The following is a 25,120-nucleotide window of genomic DNA, read 5'->3' as shown; positions in this document are numbered from 1 at the left end:
CAGAGTACTTTCATTTTGCTGCTTGACCCTGTGGCTAAACAAAAATAGTCAGTATGGCTCAACATTGAGTAGAGAACTGTTGAATGGCCTATAAAATTGTTACGATATTTATGGCATTTGAATCATTTGTGGGGGTTGAGGAAGAGGGATGAATGTGAAAAATTTACTGTGTAATGTCTCTGTTCAAGAAGGTTCTTAGGTATGTGTATAATTGCAGGCAAATTGAAAACAATGGGTAAACATGGAGAGTTAAAGACATGCTTAAATACTCTCCTTACCAAGGCTTAAGCACCCAATAAACCTGCAGTGCACTTGTAGTACAGATATGTCATGTCAACCCTCCCTTTCTAACTTTAGTGAAGTGTTATGGGTACATCTGCTGCTTCCAGTGAAAAATAGACAGGATTTGAAGTGATAGCTGTTGCTGCAGGAGTTTTCTGTAATAGCTGCCAAATGAGAGGGAGGAGGGGAAGACAGCAGCAGAAAAAGCAGTAACCTTCCTGCTTCAAGAAAAGAAACAAATCAATCAGTAGCTCTATGCAGGGAATTGGAGAACCTGCCCAACATCTGTCAGACGAAAACTGACATGCTGCAGCAGAATCTGCTTTATTGCCAACCATTGCGGGTGTTTTGCCTTCAGAAGTGTATTTTGAGAGCTTTTTGAAGTTCTTTATATGGTACAAAGATGGTGTATCAGAGGCACTGCGCCCCTACATGAAGCAGTAACTCAAGAGTCAATAAATATCAACAGAGCTTTCTATCTTTCATATTCTTCTGTAATGATCTTGTTTCTGGATTACTGCAAGCAATGTGACATTGATACAACCAGACCTCTAGCCAAAACGTGCAATGAGTACACTAGAAATAGTAGTGGTTGTTTCAGCAGGAGTAAATGGTTGGGAGGGAGGTCTCAGTAGAGTACAGAAATTGCACAATTCATGATTGTGTGCAGAAACACATTTTTAACCTTGGGAGTTCCCTGGGAAGTGCAACACCCTGGAGCAGGACTGTCCACCAAGTGTATCTCACTCTATAGTTTGTGCTGTTTTGTTGTAAAGGTAACTATTGATTTTGTCTAGTGGGGAAGACAAGGTGAACAAAAATATAACTAGGATCTTTTAGAATATGACATTTTTGGGGCACAGAGCAAGGGCTCTTAGCTTCCTGCCTGTAACTGTAGGAACCCAACCAGAATGGATATTTCTATAGGGACAGTGGTATAAACAAAATCATAAGACAGGTGAATGAATCACTGAGTGCTGATGCCCAGCTCTAACATTTTGCTGGTGAGCTTGATAGCAGCTCTCTAATGAGTAGCAAGAGTTGAGGACCAGAAATAAAGTGGCCAAATCTACTCTGAGCCATACAGACTCATAGAATCACAAAAGCATTAAGGGTAGAAAAGATTTCTAAGATCATCAGGTCCAACCTTTGACTGAAAACCACCTTGTCAACTAAACCATAGCACTAAGTTGTATGTCCAGTCATTTCTTGAACACTTCCAGGGACAGTGACTCCACCACTTTCCTGGGCAGCCTGTTCCAATGCTTAAGCATCTTTCAGTGAATAAATTATACCTGATGTCTAACAAGAACCACCCCTATCACAGCCTGAGGCCATTTCCATTTGTCCTGTCACTGCTTACCTGGGAGAAGAGACTGACCTGGCTACAACCTCCTTTCTGGTGGTTGTAGAGAGCTGTAAGGTCACCCCTGAGCTTCCTTCTCTCCAGGCTAAACAACCCCAGCTCCCTCAGCTACTCTTCATGTGATTTACTCTCTAGACCCTTCACCAGCTCCCTTGCCCTTCTCTGGGCATGTTCCAGCACCTCAATGTCTTTGGCCCAGAACTGGCCACAAGACTTGAGGTGCAGCCTCAGCAGTGCTGTGTACAGGGGGACAATCACTGCCCTTGTTCTGCTGGCCACACTGATTTTGATACAGGCCAGGTGCCATTGGCCTTCTTGGCCAACTGGGCCCATGCTGACTCACGTTCAACTGCTGTTTACCAGCACGCCCAAGTTCTTTTCAACTGGGCAGTTTTCCAGCCACTCTGTCCCCAGCCTGTAGCACTGAACAGGGTTTTTGTGACTGAAGTGCAGGACCTGGTACTTCACTTTGCTGAACCTCATGCTATTGTCCCCAGCCCATCAACCCAGCCTGTCCAAATATGTAGCAATACATACAGTGCCAAACATACCGTAATGACCACTGGCTTAGCAAACAATATCTGCATGTATTGAATAAAAGCCTGATTCATAGCTGCCCAATCTCAACAGGGCAAGGGTTTGCCTAATAATTTGATCAAATTTGCTTTCTTGAAGTTTTTGTGCAACAGGCTGTAACTATACCTTTATTTTTATATAGCTATGAAAATATTGGTACATAGAGAAATGTCAGTTTCAAAACAATCAAACTGTAAGTTTGAAAATATCTATGGAATTCTTGCCCTTTTCTTTGTTGAAAAATTATGCATAATGAAAAAGAGCCCAATATAACTTTAATGTAAATGAGGACCAACACATAAAGTATCTTGTACCCTTCACATTTAATTGTCTTTGAATCACAAGCAAAGTACATTTGGAATGAGCCCTTCTGCTTTTTATAGCAGACCACTTACTGTTTCTGACTTCTGCTAATACTCATAGGTAACTTTACTTTGATGGCGTCTCTTGACAATTCATGCATCTACCTTTGTTTTAGGGACATGCAGTTTTGAGTTGCAGCCAGATGGTCTAGACAGATGATTAAAAAGTGTGAAATGATACACCAGAGCACTTACCTCCTGGTGCTCTGTCACATTGAACAAACACTTAATGAAATCTGAAGTGTAATAGCTAAAAATACATCCTGCAGTACAATGGACTTTCACACATCCTTCTGGGATTTAATTTCTTTAAGTATGGCTTCTTAAAGAAAGTTGCCTTTTGATACTATTTCTGGACAAATTCCTAGTGAGCTGATGACCATGAGCTGGGCAAAGAACATAATTATTTATTCTGTGTTGGGAATTTCATATCCCTTACTCTGGAAATTGTCCATAAAAATAAGACTGTTCTTCAGCATGGTTTGTTACTCATGACATAATTTGCTGACAACCTTGTTGCTTGCCAGAAATTAATTTTGAGGTCTTTTAATTCAAAATTTGAACCTTTTAATGAGATACAGCCTGTGTGTAAGCTTCTGCCTTTGGCCTTTTGAACAGAGCTCTTAGAATCAGAGTTCTAATGTACAATTACAAGTTTAGTATTTACCTTCCTAGAACATTTTGTAATCATTTATGCTTGCTGTACATTTGCTGGAATGTTTGCAGAAAGCAATGTACAAAGGGCACAGACATACACACCATGAATGTCCTTAGAACTTTGAATAAATATTCATCAAATATATTCACTTTTCATTCTGCTCCTCCTGATATTAGATGTTACCAAAGCTAATTTCAAAGCGTCAAAAGTGTGACAAATCTTCCAAAATGCTATTGAAATTATGATAGGTAGAGTTTAAAAGTACAGACCAGAAAGAGAGTAGATTTTAACTGAATGAACTTAGTAAACAACTTGTAATTCTGTTCTCCTGCTTCAAACATATGAAATGTTACTTGATCCTGTTGGAATTTGAGCTGAGGGCTGTGGAGGACAGCTTTAGTAGATCTCTAAAACTCTGATCAGATCTTACTGCTCACATCCCCTCTGGTTTGTATTTGAGAAGAGATCTCTTTCATAAGAACTAATTTACGGTAATGTGGTTGTGCAGGGTAACACAGAGGCTGTTGCAATTTCTATTTGTTGTGGAATGTATTTTTTCCAGCCATTAATAAAGCTTTCCAATTTTGGTGAATTTATAGAATGCCTATATTCCCTAATGCAAGAGGGTTATAGGTTAAATCTATGTCTAGTGAAAGATTTATTCACTTAATTACATTTTTCCCAAAAGGGTTTCATCACTATATAAGATAATACATGAATGTACCCAGGCTTTTGTTTTAGCTTGAATACACTTTCAGAACTTTTGGATCCCGGTAGCAATAATTCTAGACCATAGTTTACCTTGAAATGTAATCAAGGGTAGAGGGCTTCCTTTTATGCAACTCTGAGCATGTAACAACATGTCTGGCCCTACACATGCATACATTGACAGGAATTGCATCAGTGTTGTCACAACCATTAGTTCTGTTAAAATGACCACACATTTACCAATGAAAATGAGACTAATTAACCCCTTCCCTGAACAACAAAACTAGGAAATCATGTAGTGAGGAACAAATCTTTTGTCAGTGCATGAACATGGACAGTACTGTAAAATTATCCAAGTTTGAATGAGGCAATTTCAGTGTATCTGCATGTATTCAAGAAGAATGGGAATTCCTGCTTTTCTATTTTAATACATGGTGTCAACTCAAGTGGTGAAAGGCTACAGTGCAGATTTCAGTTGTCAGCTGCAACACGTTACTTTATTTTGGGGCTTTTGTAAGGTCACTGATACCTGGAATAGGAAAGAGAAAATGTTGCAAAAGTTTTAAACTGTTAATCATCCCATTTAAAATAGCACTTAAAAGAAGTCATGCTGAGGTTTTTCCATACTGAGTTGTTGGTTTCTTTCTGCTTTTGTTATGAAAAAAAAAAACAAAACAAAAAGAAACTTGAACTTGAAAAGTCACCATAATCACTATTTTGAGGGTGTGATCTCTGGGTCTTTTCCCATAAGATGCTGAGTATTTTGTTTCAGCTTACCATGGTGTGCCATCTTGTGTAATATCCTACACATGTGCATAGTCCTCTGCTCATTTTGAGGATTTTTCCCTAACTCGTTTTTTTTATTTGCTTTTTTTGTTTGTTTGTTTGTTTCTTTGGTTGGGTTATTTTTGGGTTTTGGTTTTTTGGGGTTTTTTTTTTGTGGCTTTGCTATGCAGGGTGGCACACTTAGAATGCCATAAATACGTTCCAAAGTGTTACTCCTTCTTGTAATTTGCCCTAAATTACAATTTAGATTGTAATTCAGTGATGAATTTGCTTTCATAATGTTTCCCAGAATATAGTCAACATAGGTATGTATTTTCATATATGAATCAACCATCTCACATCTGGATTTCCTTGTCTCCTGAGTCAGGTTTCTACTTCCTAGATGCTAGATAGAGACAAAAAGAGAAATTCAGAGCAGCCACTACATTTTCTGACTCAAATTTTTTGCCTAGAATATTTACTAGATGAGATTGAAATGTCAAAGCATTATATGAAATTGTGGCTGTTAGTACATGTTTTTTGTCACCTCCTATTTCTTCAGGTTTTCAAAAAGGAAGGGTTATTTCATATGCATCTTCTGGTGTGAATTTTCCAATCAGTAGTGTCTTAAATTTATATCAGGATTAGCTAATGGGACACTTCAAACAACATTAGTTTCAGGTTATAATTGTCACGTCCGTTTTGATTTGAGCAGAATGATCCTAAGAAAAGATGGGAAGGATTGCAGCAAGTCACAAAATAGTTCTCTTAGCTCTCTCTCATATATTCAGGATCTGGTTCCTGAGTTTTATTCATATTTTGTCTTCAATTAATAAAGCAATGGCTTTTATATGGATTTTTTTTGGTTTTGTGATCCTATGGGTTTTAAGTTTCCTGTCAGCTGCCTTTATTTTATGATTCTAAAAATGCCACTTGTGAGCTCCTTAAAATGCTTTTATTGTTCCTTTTTCCCTGCTGTTGTAGATTGCCACCAACTTTGTTTTAAGGCTATCCCTCAACAGCCATTTATGCCTTGTTGCATCCATCATGTGTCAAACAGTTTCTCTGTCAATTGCCAAGAGCACTGGAAGCTCAATTGTCAGGATTTAAGGTGAATGAAGAGAGCCTTGACAGGCAGAAAGGATGTTTCCCGTATGAAAAAACATCCATTCATAGTTTCTGGGAAATCTTGGGGCTGTCTGAGCCAACGCAAGAATGTGGGAACAGCATGCATCAAACAAGCAGAAAAGCCTTTCACTCTTGAGTATTTCTGTAATTATAGTCACCAAGATGGTTTCACTAAGAATTTGTGATGCTCTGTTATTTCTAACTCACAAGCAATCAGATAGTCCTGTGTTTTACCAAAGTATGAACCTTGCAGGTTCCAGGAGTTCATGTGCCGAGACTTACTGGCTGTTCTCTTCATATTATTGTCACTGCCCTTGAGGAAGTTTCTGCAGCTTTGTGTAAAATGCTTCAATGCTCTTACTAGGAAGCAGAATCAGAGCTACACTGCTGAACTGGGACATCACATCACATGAAAAACAAATGGCAAATAAATGGTGGCCAGCTGTCTTCCAGGCTTCACTTGTGGCTTTTCCCCCACAGCAAGGTGAAGTACAGACTGCTGTTGAGGATAAGTCCAAATTTGGTGGGATACCTATGCCATGTAAAGTAAAATACTGTTGAATAGTAAAATACATGTTGAATACCTGAATAGATTTATGTAAGTCCTCTGTATTTTGAAAGCAGACTGAGGTGATTTCAGATTAACATCTTCATCTAAAGTAATTTCCAGACAAAAACACAGTACTTGAAAAAGTACACTTGATGAAATAAGGTCTATATATTTGTGAGCATTTCCCATAGTCCCTGTCACCATAGTAACTGAGACCCAGATTTACAAAATCATGTAATTCCCTGTTTAGCACCTGAGTACCTCCAAAGTTCTGGGCCACATTTTTCAAGTAAATGTGAACTCACTCTACAGGCCTTTTATGAAATGCAAAAATGTATCCTTTCTTCATAATTCTTTTTTCCTTTTGAGCAAGAAAGCTCTGGCAGGGGGTCTGATGATTTTTTTGTAGTCAGACCATCAATCATACTGTGACAACACATTGTAGAGGTGGTTCCAAGAGTTTATACTGGAAACAGTTAGTTTCTGAGCTTCTGGAATTTGGAATCAGTGTTTCATCACCACTATGGATACATTTTATGTAGTTGACTCGTTTTGACATGAAAGCATTTTGTCTTTGTTGTGTTTTGCAATTACTCCAGAGAAACATATTAATATTAAAGAATTGGCAATGCATGTGTGATCTCTGATGTGATCATACTTTATTTGTAGTTGATAGGTATGTTTCAAGATTAGGATCAAGGCCTGGTTTCAGAGCAGGAATTGGAGCAGAAACCATCAAAAAGACCTCAGCATTGGGAAGATGTCTTCCAAGTGGCTCATCCTACCAGGGAGGTCGGCAGCTATACTCTTCACAAGCTACAGACTCAAGTGTATCCATTTTCTGATAACCACAAGTCAGAGTGATTGACTCCTCAACCTTCTAAAAGAAGAATGGTGGAAGAATGAAGAATGGTGGAAGATGTTGGAGTGCTGGGGACCCACACACCTTTTCAGAAGTGTTGTGCTTAGATCCCTGGCACTCAGGAAGGCTCAGGGATGGACTTGCTTGGAGCAGGTGTAGAGAAACTCTGGTACGTGGGAGATGCACAGGCTTGTCTACCCACCTGCTCTTCTCCTGCCTTTCAAACCTACCTTAGTCCCAGGCAGTGCCAGCCCAAAAGGGCTAAATAAGTAATGGCAGACTCAGTGAACATATGCCTGTGCTTGACTCACACCCCACAGAATAAGCCAAACTGTTGCTGGAGGGTGTGAGAGCTGCTGGGTTATGCTTTTGCAGCTATGCTGCCTTACTCATGGCTTACAGTCTAAAATATCCGGCAAGGTGCAAGTAAGTCAAGCCTACTTGACAGCAAATCCATTTTGTAAACCGGTCATGGACTCATTGTCACATGTCCATTCTCTGGCACCTACAGGAAAAAAAGATTGGCCAGTGTCAGAGTGTCTGGGGTATGTGACATGCTGTTTCAGGAAAAAATTGCTGTAGTTTTTTTTAAATGGCTATAAAACTACTACAGAAGAAAAAACAAACCACCATGTCTGAATAGATCACAGATGTACACAGTTTAAAGGCCAAATCTGATCTGGAGACAAATTCCACTAAATGAAAGTTAAACAAAGAATAATGTTTAAAAAATACTAGAAACAATGGTATGTTATTTAAGGGAAAAAAAAGGCTAGCTTATAAAGTTTTTTCAGCACAGTGAAGAATATTTAATTTCTTATCTAATGTTACTTAAAAGGTTAGCCACTGTAAAAACCTGAGAGTGTGGAACTATCAGAACACCTAAGTGTTTTGGTTTTTTTTCTGAAACAACCTTTACAAATTTTTATTTGTTATTCTGCTGAAAGTAGCCAAGTGTTATGCTCCAATTTCCAAGAATCAGAAAAGAAAATGTGCATTAACTTCTGACCAGTTACCAGCAACTATCTCTGGGGCAGGTAGCAGGCCTTGTGGCAGTGATGCTTGCTGGCACTAACAGCATTAATTCAACACTGCAACACTGAGTCTCCCAGCAGGAGCTCAGAACATGTGGAAAGGTCAGAGATCAGAACTTACTAAGTAAGATTTGGAAGAGGGATGTTTGCACTCCAAAGATGCTGAGGTTAAGCTGGGTGAGCATAGCTGTGTATGGTGCACAAGGCATTTTGATGCCTTTGGCATGCAGTGGAAGGATTTGGAAATGTCCAGGGTGAGGCACCTTAGCCTAAGGCAGACCTCTAGCTTAGGTCAGAGGAGCTTCTTGATGCAGAGCCTGTGGTCTTTGGGTGGCTCTGAAGAGGGATTTGCTCTGGTCTCCACAGTGTAGATGTCTTTATGGTGATATGAATTTCCATATGCACATCCTTTAATTTGTTCCTGTAGCCTGTGAATAGGTTATTGCACATATTCATGGTAGAAATGCACCTCTGGCTGGTATTGTGCTGTCTTGAATGTTCACCATTGAAGCAAATTTTGTTGTGTTTGTTTCTGTTCAGGGGATGCCTAAATATAAAACTTATGGTCTGTGCTAAGTAAAAGGAAAATACAGTGGGTTTTTTTTTACAGGTGTTTTGTGTAACTTACGAAGAAAATACTGTATTGAAAACATCTCGTGGTAGAGTTGCCTAGACCACCAGCTACGGTGATTTGCTAGTCCATGCACAAAACATTCCTGTGTTTGTTCTTAACTTTGCTTCCTCCTAGTGACTCCTAAGATTTCCTGCAGAAATAGCTTGAATTCTAAGACATGAATGATTTAAAAACTGATTCGTTTTAATTTGTATTTTTTCAACTGGGCAATTAGTTTGTGCAAATACAGTTTGAAATGCTTTTTCGTGACCTGTTTGGTGTTTATGGCTAGTTCTCCTTAAATGGTTGCTAAAATATGGGTTATTTTTTACATTTCTTTCCTGGTTACTTGAATACCAGGTGGTGAATTTTCCTTTAAAGAACCCATGGTTAAATTTTCAGTCATTTGTGTTGTAATTAATGAAATACTAGGCTTTCATGGGTGTTTTTACAAATCTTTGGCACTTGTTCAAGTACTAAAGTAAACAGATCTTGCTGGTCTTACTCAGAAAAAAATATCCACAAAGTGGTTTTAAAATCATGTAGATATTGATCTTCCCTCTCTACACAGAAAAATAACAGTTCATTTCAAAGAAAACAGTAACCAAGGGGTTTCTGCCGCATTTAGAAAGTTACAGGCATTAGAGATTTCTGTCAGTGAGAGGGGATACAGTTGAGTGTTAGAACAATCTGTACCAACAAGGCGCCTGCAGCATTGGATTTTGTGGGTTTCATGAGTCCTTCTGACTGCTTTGCTCTCTTGATTACATGCAGAGTCATAATACCACCCTTATTTGTAGTTTGCTCTGCCAGGGTGCCAGGTGTGACACTGACCACCTTCTGGATGTGCACTTTGAAATGAGTAATGAGGGTCAACACCTCTCAGTCAGGGTGTGTGCTTCTCATAGGCTTTGTTCATCAAAGCATCTTTTCCTGCAGGAAGATGTTTTGTGGCCACTAAAGAGCCCCTGCTCTTCTAAAAGTGTTGTGTGAGGGAGACTCCAGGCATTCTGCTGAGCTGCCAGCTTGGTGCAGCTGGAGAGGGAATTTGTTTGGTGAGGACTGACCCTTTGTAAGCAAACGGGTATTTCCTGTGTGTCTCCAGTGAACTGGACAGGGGAATAAGTGTAAGGGATTATAATGCTTCAATTCAGATGGCTGAGCGTGAATGCCTACAGAAAGTAATGCTTTCCAATAGAAGGGGCAGTTTTTTCCATCACCTGCCCATGCCAAGTGAAACTTATGAGGTGCATTCCATCTAATATTTTTTTTTATCTCCAGGGAGCAAATAAACAACAGTCATGTCAATGGGTAGGATCCTAATCACTCTTCTGCAAGCAGTAATAAGAAGCTGAGTTCAGAATGAGTGCCTTTCAAGTAAAATGGTCAGAAAAAAAGTTTATGTGTATAACTACTGAGGATAAACAAGGCAGTGTGCAGCTATTTCACAGTTAGCATGTACTCTGAAAAATCTAAATTTGTGCACTGTCAGTATGAGAAAGAAAACTGAAAGAGAAAAAAATTAGATGTAAATGTGCAGCTGAAAAGTTTCCTTTATGAAGTGCTATCGAAACTTGAATAGGTAACTATGCTTCTGTCTTTGAGTCTGAATCTCCTGTTAAAATTGTCATATGTAAATTTCTGAGGGTTTTTTAAAATAGATCAGCTACTGATTAGAGAATCATTGTACTCATATTTATGAAAACTCCTACAATCTAAATAAAATTGTGAATACAAATATAAAGCATATAAACCACAAATTCCTTGAATATATTTTGATATTGCTAACTAGAGATAGAAATGTTTGTATCAATTGGAATTAAAGTGTGGAGGGAAGAAAACCTAACAATATACGTTGCTTTTCAGCTTTTACAGCTGTTTTCAAAAGGTAGATTTGTATAGAGACAAATTGATGTATAACATATTTTAGAAGTATTTTAAGCCTAGCAGCATGGAAGAAAAGCCATGTCAATGAGCTGAATTTTGGGAGTCTGTAATGGAAATGAAGTATGGGAATAAGTTTGTTTGCTACTAATCTGCTGCAAGCTACAAAGAGCTGATGGCAAGGAGGAATGTGGGGCTTCTTGCATGAGGGAAGGGCAGCCAAGCAGCAGCTTTGGAGAGCATCTCTTCCATCTAACTTTGGGTGTCACTGTGTCCCTAAGGTAGCTGAACAAATAGTATCCTTTACCTTCTGCAGAGCTGCCAGTGGCACTGTGGAGGGATAGTTCTAATTAAACTATTAGTTTGGGCTTTTGGATTAGATAAGTTAGATAATGTGGCTATTCCATCTAAATATATTACTTGATTATAGAAATATTTAAGTATAAAACTCATTACTAATTTTGTGTGTATTAAGCGTATAAAATGAGACAGCAGGCTTGGTTGGGTTGAAATTTGACTTTGCCAGTGTTTGCTTTGAAGTGGAAAGGCATTTTGGCTCAGCTCTTGTCATAAAGATACAAAACTCTCCTGGCAACTTTTAAAAATGGTTGTACACCAGCTAACAGAGAGGTCTCAGAATACAAACACACAGAGGGAAGTGTGGTCAAGTTGAGGGCATTTTCAGTGCCTTCTCTCTGGACAGGTTGAATGATCTATGTCACAATCTGTGCTCCTTTAATTCCAAGAAGACAAGGAGAAGAGGTGGCTGCTCATGGTGGGCCTTCAATAACCTGCAAAGATGGAGCTTACAGCTTCCTCCCTCACCTTGCCAGCCTGGCAGCAAGGGACTGGTTCCTCAGCCTTTCTGCCCTCTCACAAGTGATGGCACAGTGGTATCCAGAGGTTTCATGAAACAATTACCCTCTTAGTCGTTTCTTCCAAAGAGTCCTTTGAAAAGTGGGAATTTGTAATACTATAAAATGCTACTGCTCTTTGCAGCTGTCAGCTGTAGTTGATCAAGTTACCAGTTTTCCACTGCAAGTCTTTAGTCCTGCTGCCAACGGCGACCTTATATATGGCTATAAATCTTTCTGGAGTGTAATAAAGGTGTACTGCATTTCACTGTAATGGGGAATGTCTTGCACAAAGACAGGCAGCATTAGGAATTTTGTGTGTAATAGCCAGTGCTTCCCAATATCCATGTCAAAACAGAGGATGTAAGACTGTGGGCTGCAGAAGTCATTGAGACATATTGCAGTTTTCTATCCCTGAGTACTCTGATTTTATCACAGCAGTGCTGCTCTAGTTCAAGAGTTTGTAGTATTCATTTTATAAACCTTATTCTGAGGTTCTTGCAGCTTTTCTGGTCTGCATGTCAGAAGTCATTCTGGAGAAGAAAATTCCCTGAACTCATTGCTATTGCTTTATTTATTTATTTTTCTTTTCAAGGTTAGAAATAGTTCAATCAAAATGTAAGTCTGACCTGAAAAATTCCACCTCTTTTGCAAGTACTGGAGTAATAACAATTTTATAAGGCATTTGGAGACTCAAAATTCAATAAGTAGCTAATTTGATTCACCAAAGAATCTATTTCCTATCTAAGTAAATTAGAAATAGAAGTTGGTTGTTTCTCTAACTCTAGGAACTGAAATAGGTTTAAAAAAAAAGCCTCTAATTTATTCGGAGACTTCTGAAAATTAACCATAAAGCTTGATTTTTTTCATGTGAAAGTCAATTTTTGGTATTGAACTGAATAGATAATACAACAGTGTTGTGTCAGAGATTTTATTTCAGAACTGTTCTGCTATTTCTGAATTTGAATGAACTAAAACTAAATATAGTTAAAATACCAATGAGCTTTGTCTCACTCATTTATGAATTAAACATAGAGCTGTCACTATTTGTGAGCCTAAACAATCCAAAATAGTATTTATTGTTTTGTAGAATTCTGAAAATGTTTAATAAAAGTACTTACTGGCTCTGATTTTCATGGTTGGATGACAGCATCCCATTATTAAATCCCATTCCACCATTGTTGCATTCCAGCTATACTCATTTATAGTTTTTTGGTCAAATTAAGTACTGTGGTAAGCAAGTACAATTCCAGTGGAGAACTCCAGGTGCTATTCTTATGCAAAATTTCGCTTTTTACCCAGTATGTCTCACCTTGCATTGAGCCTGTGTGGCACAAAGAGGCTAAGTGGGGAGAACAGAGAAATTTTGAGAGTAAAAGAGGAGCAGACTTGTAATAGCCTTCAGCTTGCTTTTTGTTGTTGCTCTTGTTAGCTGACTCTTATGAAAAGATGTTACATATTAAGAATTTGCTCCTATCACCAAGTTTTTTAGCTCAAAATGTATTCTGTGTGTACACATACATGTGAATACATAACTTGTCCTACAGCTCACAGAGGTAAAAATAGACCAAGTTGTATACTTTGTTGTTGATTTTTCTTCAAATTGCACAACCTTTTTGCAGTTTTGTTTATATCAGTGTAATGATTCCAAAATCTATCCTGTATGACTGTAGAGCATACCAAAATAAGCCACATCATATAATATATAAAAAGCTATGCCCATAAGGACAAAGATCCAACCTCCTTTCTAATCCACTTCCCACCATTCCTTTCCCCTAGAAACAGAGGTATAATGCTTTCCTTCTCTGTCCCTGAAGACAAAATTAGGACTCTTTCTGCTTTCCACTTTTTCTGTATCTATGTAAATGTGGGGAAGGAAGAATAAAGGTAGAATAATATCAGGACTGAAATTCAAGGCATGATTCTGAGTGTTAACCCTGGAGCCACCTGGGTTAAGGGTTTCGGGTGTCCTATGTGACATGCATGTGCTCCAGGCCGCAAAGCAGGTGGTGGAGGGAAAGGCTGCACAGCTCTGTGCAGGGGGAAAGGGGAGTGATTCAGGTCACAGCAAGGAATGAGGCAGGCTGTCACCTCAATACCTCATACAAAAAAAGTCTGCGATTGTTCCTATTTCAGCCCTTATGGGGTTTCTAAACTGTAATGGAAAATTTGGTTTCTATGAAGACGGTCTTTAAAAATTATGTCCTGTGAATGCTTGCAGCAGCTATCCCCTGGCAAGTGTGTTTCAGAAAGATTCTTATGAATTCTTTCAAATGGTTTCTTGGAATGTTTAAAGCCTAAATCCATGACCTGCTTCTTCATAAGAGTTGCAGTTTTTTCTTCATTTCCAGAAGACATAAAATACCTACCATTTGTATCAGTTTTCAAAAATTTAAGTTCTGAAGAAAGTTTAGTCTCATTTGGGCCTATGAATCCATCTGTTGCATCCTGTACTTCCCAGTACCTTAAAAGTTTTCTTCAACTGAGAAAAGTATTCATAATACCATTTCAGTAGGCCTTTTTAGGGTAGTTTTTTTAGTGCACATCATCAAAGGCATTGCAATTGTTTCTTTTCCAGTGTTTAATATTTGACTGCTGCACCCACCACCCAGCTCCAAAACCCTTTGCCTGTAGCATTTGTGTTTCAGACTAGATGAATAAAATTTTAAGGAATTTCACCACTGTCCTATGTTTCAGGATTTTTAACTTGAATTTGTCACATAATCTTTTGTGCAACTTAAATCTAAATGCACTTCAATCTTCATTTTCTGCCTGTTCAAGCAAGGGAATATCCTGTTGTATAAAACATGCAAACTTTTAATGATATCCATTGGAAACCAGAGTTCACAGATTCTAAATGCTGGTCTTTATCTTGGAATTCAACAATCAAATGCCAGCTGCTTGGAGAGCATTTCTGAGCAGTAACATGTACGCTCTGGTTCAATTTTCTTTGCTGTGATTTATTCACTGAAGCTGATATCTCTCAGATGTATGTTACATTTTCTGTTTATATTAGTAGGAGTTTTATAAAATTAATTCAGAAAAAGTCCATCAGGTGAAAAAGGTAAGAAAGGTGACTGAATTGAAGCTGTTCTTCAACCTCTGAAAATATTAATCTTGCACACTGCAAAGCTGTAGTAGATGCACAGCCTAGCATGGGTACCACATCTGTGTTAGATGGTGGTCACAAAAGGTAGTTTAGAGCCAGCAAGGTGCTGTCAAGACATCAAAGAATGTGTAGCACAGACATGCCTCCAGAGACCAGTTTACTTTTCATAGTCTGGCTCATTGGAAAACATCAGATTTCTTCTGCTTTGGGCTACCTTTGTGGAGTACAGAGATTACAGCCTTATGTGCATAAGGCCCATGGAAATGTGTGGCTGCTTCTTGCTTCCTTCTGTTTATATTGTTAATTACACAAGTGAGGAGCAAAGCTGTTTGCTAGGGTTTCCCTGTTGAATACCGTGACCCTTAATTTGGATGTCCACTATTTAAGTAGATTATCTTAACTGAAACATATTCTGTTTGCTCCAAATATTTTGTAAACTGAAAACCCTCATAGTTTGCAAATAAAACTGGTCTCTCTGAAGACAGTGTAATTTTAATTTTATGCAGGCTTGATTCTGATCCCACTGAGGGACCAGACTGGCCATTCTATTTGGAGCCAGGCAAATTGGCTTCTTAAGAACACAGCCACGTTCACTTCAACACTGTAAAGAGTCTCTTGTGGGCAGAATGATTCAGGTACCCTTGTTGAAGTTTATTGTACTGTTTGGCAAAACTTGTCCACTTCTATTCATATCTGATGTCAGAGTAGAACTTATGGTGAGGAATGCCAAAATATATCACACAGCAAAAAAAGACAAAAATCAGAAAATAAATAGATATTTTTCTTTTTATTTTTCAGAATATTGCAATACTTTCACACTACTGCTGAGGATTACACCATCATTTTCACATCTGGATGCACAGCTGCACTTAAACTGATAGCAGAATCATTCCCTTGGATACCTGAAGGCACAAAGCAGCCCAGCAGTCGATTTTGTTACCTAACCGACAGCCACACATCTGTGGTTGGTATGAGGGGCATAACTGCTTCAATGAATGTCTTGTCTGTTCCAATAAAACCAAAGGAAATTTTGGTAGCAAAAAGCAGGTTACCAGCTGAAGAACAAAACTGCACAACACCTCATCTATTCTCTTACCCAGCTCAGAGCAATTTCTCTGGTACCAAATATCCCCTTTCATGGATACAGGACATAAAATCTGGAAGACTCTGCCCCATCAAACTACCAGGGAAGTGGTTTGTTCTACTAGATGCAGCCTCATTTGTGAGCACTTCTCCATTAGACCTGGGAGTTCACCAAGCTGACTTTATCCCCATCTCATTCTATAAAATTTTTGGATTCCCAACTGGTTTAGGTGCATTATTGGTAAACAACAGGATTGCTCCCCTCTTGAGGAAAACCTATTTCGGAGGTGGAACTGCAGCTGCCTACCTCGCAGGAGAGGATTTTTATTTCCCCAGGAAATCCATAGCAGAAAGGTAAGACTTTGTTTAACAAAACAAATTTTTTGGTTTTGATTTTTTTCTGATAATTTTTGCAGTATCAATTGCATTAGACAAATGTCTCAGGCTTGGCCTATGCACTGGGCTATGATGCATGTTCTTTTTATGCAGTGGGATAGGTATCTCACATCTGACTCAGTTTGTCTTATTATTCTTTTTTCCTAGCTAAAAAACATCATCTGAAATATCTACCTTCCTTTCCTGATCGAGTTTGCCAAAACTGCTAAAAATATTCTGTGACATTTTAGGCTTCATTCAGTGACATAAAGGTCAATCCATGCATTTTTTAATTTGTATTTAAGGTACCTCAGTAGAAACTTGATTGTTTTTGAAACTCCTCACCCAAAGCAGCCAGAGCAAGGTTGATCATACAGTGTAACTACCCTCAGTGAAATTGCAAAGTTAGTTCTATGTATTTCACTGGAAATGTGCAGTGCTTTACCTTCAAGACAAACTTTATCAGAATAACAAGTTTAGTAAAATACATTACCTACAATGAATACTTGCAGTGCTCTTATTCCTCGGCTGAGGTTCTGAAGTAGCTCTGAAGATCTACAGAAAATAGGGAACACCTAAAGGAGGTCAAACATACACACATAAGAAAATGCAGGGTGATAAGGTAAGCTTCACCTTAAGTTCCTGAACACACTGAAGTGCCACTCTTAGTGATGCTTGGTCTCTCTGCCCCTCTCCTTCATGTCAGCAACAACTTGCAGTTAAGGGTCTTCTTGTCTCACATCTGCACAAAGGAAATGCTAGAGATCAGCATATCATCACAGGATCATAGAACAGTTTGTGTTGGAAGGGACCGTAAAGATTGTCTAGTTCCATGCCCCCTGCTGTGGGCCAGGACACCTTCCATTAGACCAGATTACTCAGAGGCCCCTCCAGCCTGGCCTTGAACACTTGCAGGGATGAGGCATTGAGGAACTTCTCTGGGCAACCTTTTCCACTGCCTCACCACTCTCAGAGTAAAAAAATTCTTCCTCATATCTAATCTAAACCTTCCCCCTTTCCGTTTGAATTTCCCATTGTCCTGTCAGTATACACCCTGGTAAAAAGTCTCTCTCCAGTTCTCTTGTAGGCCTCCTTCAGGTAAGGGAGACTGCTGTAAGGTTTTCCCTGAACCTTCTCTTTTCCATGCTGAACAGCCCCAGCTCTCTCAGCCTGTCTTTGTAAGAGAGGTATTCCAGTCCTCTGAGCATTTTCATGATCCTCTTCTGGACTCACTCAAACAGATCCATTTCCTTCCTATGTTGGGTGCCTCAGAGCTGGATCCAGCACTCCAGGGGGGGTCTCATGAGAACAGAGCAGAGGAGCAGTTATCCCCTCCTTAACCTGTTGCCACCCTGCTTTGGATGAATCCCAGGACATGGTTGGCTTTCTGGGCTGCCAGCACACTCATTGCTGGGTCATGTTGAGCTTCTCATCAGTCAACACATCCAAGTCCTTCTCCCCAGGGCTGATGTCAGTTCACTCTCCACCCAGACTGTATTTGTGTTTGGGATTGCCCTGACCCATGTGCAGGACCTTCTGGCATTGTTGAGATTTATGATATTCACACAGGTCCACCTCTCAAGCCTGCCAAGGGCCCTCTGGCATCCCTTCCCTCCACTGTGTCAGCTGCACCACACACCTTGGTGACATTGGCAAAATTGCTGAGGCTGCACTAAATTCCACTGTCTACGTCACTGACAAAGATGGGGAACAGTGCCAGTCCCCATATCAACCCCTGAGGAACAACTCCTGTCACTGATTTCCACTTGGACATTGAGCTATTGGTGGCAGCTCTTTGCATGTCATCGTCTAGCCAACCCATCCACTCATCCACTGAGTGGTCAAAGTCATGCCTGTTCAGTTTAGGAGCATGAGTGTCATGCAAGACAGTGTCAAGTGCTTTCCACAAGTCCAGGTAGATGATGTCACTTGCTCATCCCTTACACACCAATGCATTGTAATAGGCCACCAAATACGTTGGACATGGTTGGCCTTGGTGAAACCCTGTTGGCCATCTGAAATCACTTTCTTATTTAACATGGGCCTTAGCATAATTTCCAGTGTGATTGCTCCATGTTCTGGCTGGGCACCAATATGTAGCTCCCCAGGTATTCCTTTCCTCCCTTTTTAAAAATGGGGGTTCCAGTCAGTGGGAACTTCACCTGATCGCCATGACTTCTCAAATACAATGGAAAGTGGCTTAGCCACTTCATCCACCAGTTCCTTCAGGACCCACAGATGCATCTCATTGGATGTCATGGACTTGGTCACCTTCAGGTTCCTTGGATGGTCTCAAATCTGTTATTTTCCTACAGTTTTCCTCATTCTTCCATTTCTTGCCTTTTCGTTCTGTGACTTGGGCAGTGTGGCTGCAGCACTTGCTGGTCAAGACAGAGGCAAAAAAGTCATTGAATAAAAGCCTTCTCCATATCCTGGGTAACTGGGTGTCCTGATCCTTTCTGGAGAGAGCGCACATTTTCCCTAGTCTTCCTTTTACTACTAATGTACAGTTTTTCTTGTTTCCTTTGATGTCCCTGTCAAAATTTAATTCTCTCAGGGCTCTACCTTTCCTAGCCTGATGCCTAGCAGCTCAGACAACCCCTCTGTATTCCTCCCAGGTTACCTGTTTTTGCTTCCACCCCCTGCAGGCTTCCTTTCTGTGTTTTGGTTTGTTCAGAGGCTCCTTGTTATCCATGCAGGCCTCCTGGCATTTTTGCCTGACTTCCTCTTTATTAAGATGCATCATTCCTAAGTTTGGAATAGATGATCCTTGAATCTTAACCACCTCTCTTGCCTCACTCTTCCTGCTAGGGCTTTATCCAACAGTATTCTAACAAATATGACATATATATTGATAAATAGATACATATAAAAATATAGCCCTTGGGAAAGGCTAGAGGTGAAAAGAGGAAGTGGTAAAAAAAGCCCTTCATTCCTTTCAATTGTTTATGGATATGTATTCAGAAGCACAATGCCTTGCATCTCCCATGATGTGAATATCTGACCTTTCACTGTGTGCAAAATGATGCTTCGTGTGTTTGCACCTCTTCTCAGGGTGTGCTCTGAATGCTGCTGAGGGGTTCTGGTTCTGGACTGGTAAATGCAGAGGCTGGCTGCATTCACCTGGCTCTTGCTAGATGAGACCATGCATTATTTCTGAATTGGATGTTGGTACAGTGAATGTCCAGTTAAATTAATATAGAAATAAAAAGAACAGGGAAACATTGTCATTCAGACCTCTGCTTCTGATTTTTCAAACCAAAAAGGCTTTGAAGCACAACTCTCACTGAAATTCAGGATAACAGGGCATAGAAATCATGGGATCCCAGGGTGCTCCTGCATCATCTGCGAGCCAAGGATAAAACTCCCTGTAATTTCACCTGGGCAGGCTCTACTTTCCAAGCAGCTTTTCTAGAGGTAATTGATACATGACTCCTGAGATTGCATAGCAGATGAAAACATCTGAAATGTGTTTTAGATCTCAGTTCTGCTTTTATACTTTCTTTAATTAGGAAGGGAAAGGTGTGTGGGAACCTGGAGGGGTACTCTATTTCTGTATCTTTTTCAAGAGTTTTCAAAAGTTGACTAATTATAAATCTTTCATGTATTCTGAGGCTCCCACTGTTTCAAGGGCTTTTTTACTGAGTTCAGAAGAAGGGCCTGCTTTAACCGTCTTTTCTAAGAGTTAGAAACAAAGGAAATTGACTTCTAAGGCTGGGTACACAATGTGTAATCTTTTGTATGAGGGATTAAAACTAAAATAATCAAAACTGACAGCTGGATACTAGCTCCCATTAAACACCAAAGTGTCATGCAGACAGTCTAAGTCATTGTTCATAGGTCAATATTTATACTTGGCATCATCTAGTCCTTTGGTTGTTATTTGAAAAGCCAATATTTAAAAGTTCATGTTTAGGGCATTACTGATGCAGTCCATAACTGTGAAGACTTAAAGTTCTGCCTGGGGAAGCTTGATGTTTTCAAACGTAGGTCAGGAATGAGGACAACTTTCTTGAAGAGTAAAAACAACATGTTGCATTGACATTCTCAGTCAATGCGATTCAAGCTCTATCACCTTTTTCTTTTTATTTTTTTTCTCTTAGCTGCTATGGGTTTTGCTTTTTTGTGTTTTCCCAATAATGAAATACGGGCAGAGCAGTTAGGAACAGAACTGCTACACTTCAAATGAAATGCCAGGTCACCATAGCCAGAGTTAATATGATTACCTTATCTGTGGGCCACATTTCCATTTCTTTGCTAGTGGCTGAAACACTTGGGTCATTATTTGTCACATCAACAGCAGTTATAGTCAGGTTTTATCCCTGCCATATTGCAGTAAGGAACCTCTGTCCTCGTAGGCATCCAAACCCAACTGGCAAAAGCCCTGAGCGATCTGCTCCAGCTGGACATGCTTTATGCCGGAGGTTGGATTTGAGATTCCCAAGGGTCCTTTCCAGCCTGTGTGCTCCTGTGATTGATTTTGTGCACTTGTCCCAAGCTCCATCTGCATTGTCTCTTCAGACGTGTCTTTGTAATTTCAAAAGTTTTTATTTTTAATTTTCTTCTTTTTTAAAAATGCTTTTTTACAGTGTGTGATTAGTATTCAGCTTGAATACAATAAAACATGTCATTTCATGTGGTAATTCATAAGGAAACCTGAACTCTAGCAAATGTCGTTGGAAAAGAGGATTTGAATATATGTGTCTGAGTGCCACTAGCAGAAGGTATTCCCCATTCCCCATCACACATAATCCAAGAGCACTGTACTAAGAAAATAGCTTTTTCGAAGTCAAGGTGAAACTTAAGTGGAAACATGTTAAGAGGATACATTTTATCCATCTTTCCTTCCCAGGACTGTCAAAATGGTTGCCATTTTTCTTAATAGATACAGCTTTTGCTACTGTTCCTTGTACTTTATTTTGTTGTTCCTGCTATGTAAATTAATGTACCGCAGTCTCTTTTACATTTCTTTAACATCCTTAAATCACTTCCATGTTTTTCCATTTCATGTCAGTAGCCAATCTTCCCATCTCCACTTTTAAAATCATGTTTATTGTATTTTCATCCTTGTATCAAACAGGTTGACAAATTACTATTATCATTCACAAATCTAGCCTCATTTCCCTTTTTTTTTTCTTTTCTGCACAGCATGAAATAATAAAATAATATGATTATGGATAGCAAGAATTCAGCGATAAAATATTCATCATCTGCCCTATTTTTCTTTTGTATCTGGGAGTGCTATTCAGAATCTGATCATCCTGGAATTTATGACTAAGGGAAAAGGAGCTATTGTGTTATCTGTAAATTGGTATCTGCTTCTTAGTCTAGCAGTGTGAAATATCTAGAGCATTAGGTGTTGTATGTTGCTCATTTCCAAATGCATTTTCAAAACTTTGGAAATCCAGATGACACAACTTTGTCCCTGACAAGTTTTAGTGACTCTCGCCTCTGCTGCTTGAATAATTTAACAATCCCAAGGCAGCACCCACACTTTTGTAGTCTATTATGCATTGCACTTAGCCACAGCAGGTTTCTTTATTCTTGATGCTGTGGCTAGAGATCTCTGGGACAGCTCTGTGCGTGCTTATGCAGTGTATACTGACATGGTTTGGGTCCTCAGGTGCATTTTGGGTTTGTGTGTGCTGAGGAGAAGGGAAGGAAGCAAGGAATGGAAAATAGAGGCAGAAAGCTAGGGATGAATACTAGGGTCTCAAGAGCTGGAGCTAAGACAAAATCCTGAGGCTGGGTGGTGGGTATGCAGCAGCTTGAGAATCCTTTGGCAAATAAAGCTGATCTGCCTGAAGCAATCTCTTTAGCATGATCATTTCTGTCAGCCTAGAAAGAAAGAATATACTGACAGGTGCTGGCTTATTCCACCAAAGCTCTTCATAGTGCTGAGAAATCACCCAGGGCCTGGACTGTGCTGAGAAGAGCACAGTCTTTATGTGCTAGCTCACCTTGTAGTCTGGCACATGCTCATTGGCTCCACACATGAGGACTCTGGCCATCTGCCCATGATTACTTTATTGTGGTAAGTGGACTGAAGTATCACCCTGTCAAAACCACATTTTGTTTAAGCATTTTGCTATGCTGCTTCTGCATTTTTGTGATGTTTAGAGATTTCCAACCAGGGCCACTTATGGGAGAATTTTCTGAACAAGCACCCTTTTAAATAGCAATGATGGATTTCAGATTAGGTACTTCGGAAGTGACGGGATCTTCATCTAATTTTTAATGGGTGTTTGCACCATGAGAATGGCTTCTGCACCTGGCAGACCTGTTGCAGCTCCTGACAGGGACTTGTAAGCCTAAACAGGGATCAAGACAGTGAACAAGTCTTTTCCTTCCTCTCTGCTCCCAGTGCCACCCTGTCCTGCAGAGATGAAAGTCAGAGGTCATTGAGAAGAAGTGCACAGGACTCAGCTGTTCCTTGTGTCTGAAAGGCAAAGTCCTTTCATTTAAGTGATAGAAATTAATTCTGACAACTTTTATAACTGTTTTTCAAGACAACAGCTGTGGAAAAATAAAAGGGTAGCTGTAAGAAGGTTCAACTAACCAGTTACTCTTTCCCTTCTCTGCTGAAGTGTTAAGTATCTGCTGGCAAGCTTCATGCAGTCTGTTTTGTTACCTCTCAGGACATCCAAGGTGGCAGCTGACATTTGCAATGTTTTTCTGCCAGCCATCACTGCAGCCAGCCAAATTCTTCAGTATTTGATGCAAAGGGAAATTTTGCTCATTTTTTTTACTCCAAGTCCCACCATTAAGAAGGCATCCATGTATCATTTTGCAGTCTAATCCTACGGGTGATTTTTTTTCAATACTGAAGTTGTTTCATTCCCCAGCATAGTCAGAATAAACTGAAAATTGTACATCAGCAACCCAAATGCTATCCTGAGGGGATCACTTTTGATCTTGATTCACCATGGGATTCACCTTAAATTGCTGAATCTGGGATAAACTGAAAGCAGTGTACCTGATAAATGCTTGTAGAGCACAACCAGTCACTTGAAAACCTGTTTGTTGACTTGGATTAGTGGATAATCACCCAAACAGAAGCAATAATATAGGTAAAACTTTGAAGAGGCAATAGAGTTGGCAGAGGTGCTTCTGTTATGCAGCCAGCCCCACCTCTATTCATTTACACACTCCTGGAGTGTCCAAATACCAGATTGCAATCTACAGTATGGAAATAAATACAGAAGGAAGTGTTTTCCTCAGGCAGGGGAAGTAGTGGATCTTGCATGCTTTTTAGAAATGTTCAGCATAATGAAATTAATAAACCCCAAAAATACAAAGAATTTTGCAATTGTACCATAGATTCTCTTACTTGGAAGTAGGCTGATCCAACTATTCATGTTTCATCTTTTGTTTTGCAAGTGCCTTTGGAAGCCAGTAGAAATCATGGGCCCAGTGTAGCCACATGCCTACTACAGAGGGGCACGTGTAAATCGCAGCAAGCACCAATCTGTATTGTTGGGAAACTCCATTCTACTGTATGAATAGAACCAAATTACTGATTTATGAAATAAACCTTATAAACTGCTAGAGAGCTACAGCACATTCATTTTTTAAAAAGAAAAATGTGGTGCTTATTGTGAAATGCATTTTTCTTAAAATATAGAGGATTTTGAGATGATAGCAAGGAAGAAGGGAATTGTGGTTTATATCAGAATTTGATTTTGCCTTTGATCAAATACAGTGAAAATTTTGCTTGAACCAGGATGTATCTTTGAAGTCATTGTGGCTAACAAGGTGACATAAGAGTTTTACCCTATGGAGTTCTTCTGCTCCTATTTAGAATCAAACCTTTTGTCTAATACTTCTCTAAAAGGCTTTGTGAATTTCTAACACCAGCTTTTGTGACTTTACAGAATTGGTTTTCTGCTCATAAATTTATGGCATACTTTTAATAATGCTTTGTAGATTTTACATTTGTGATTAATTAGCCTGTTTGATATATGAGTATATATAATGATAACTTGTTTGGCACAAAAAATGACATTTTTTGTTTGCCATTTGTACTGTATACTTGAAATGTCGTGATACTAGATGTAAAAGGGTGAGACTGGCTTTTTGACCCAGACAGTATTTACAACATACAAGTTGTATTTAATTAATGTTAAGGGATTGATTTACTTCAAAGTGCAGGAATTAAAGCTTTTTCTCTCTCTCTTTACCTCAGGCAGTTCTTAGTAACAGGAATTGCTGTAAATACTCCACGGCATAGTATATAATTAGTATAATGCTCTTTATTTGACTCCTGAAGTCTCAGAGACAAAAGCATGAGCTAAGGCAGACATATGGAAGAGCTGTAACTGCAATCAGGGGGTCAATTTAGATATTTAACATTATTTTAACCTAGTTTTAATGTGCCCTGAATCCTCTGGCATCTGTGTGTGCACTTAAATACTTTCCAAGGCAATAATGAAATTGTTCTGAATTGGCTGCTGAAACTTTTTTGGCTTCTTTGAAGTGAGTTCAGTCTCATTTTACATGGTGCAGCCTGAGATGTGCAGAAAGCACCAGGTCTGGGCAGCAGCATGTGCCTGCCTACAGGTCTGGTCCTGCACAGAGCGTGTCCCTGGACCTCTTCAGAACCTCCCAAACAGGAAGTAATCCTTCTCACATCTTCCCTCCTATCCCAGGAAAGCCTAAGTTTTTTTCTCTTAGTTTTTGAGGAGAACAGGGAAGAAAGAATGGGTTTTTTGTGTGTGTGTGTGTGTGTGCATGTTTCCATGTTCCTTACTAAGGAGGAAAGTCATCAGGACAGGAAATAACTATGACAAGGTGTTTATATTTTCAATTTTGCAACTTTATAAAACATGAGATAATGTGGGTGGGAGAAAGGTGTGAGCTAATAGAAATAAGAACCAGCAGAATGGACATGGCAAGAATGGAGGAAAAGTTG

At 39.5% G+C, this 25,120-nt stretch overlaps 1 protein-coding gene across 1 annotated transcript in view; it reads left to right on the top strand.

Moving 5' to 3' along the window:
* MOCOS (molybdenum cofactor sulfurase) overlaps positions 1 to 25,120 on the top strand; it is a 208,403-nt gene that overhangs the window by 67,039 nt on the left and 116,244 nt on the right. Inside the window, exon 4 of the mRNA XM_054644346.2 lies at positions 15,550 to 16,188. Within this exon, the coding sequence (XP_054500321.2) occupies positions 15,550 to 16,188 (639 nt within the window). The remainder of the gene's footprint in view (positions 1 to 15,549; positions 16,189 to 25,120) is intronic.

This window comes from Agelaius phoeniceus, chromosome 1 (genome assembly GCF_051311805.1).
Source record: "Agelaius phoeniceus isolate bAgePho1 chromosome 1, bAgePho1.hap1, whole genome shotgun sequence".
Lineage (NCBI taxonomy): Eukaryota > Metazoa > Chordata > Aves > Passeriformes > Icteridae > Agelaius > Agelaius phoeniceus.
Note: the sequence above shows the minus strand (reverse complement) of the source record. Positions and strands in the feature narration are given on the sequence as shown.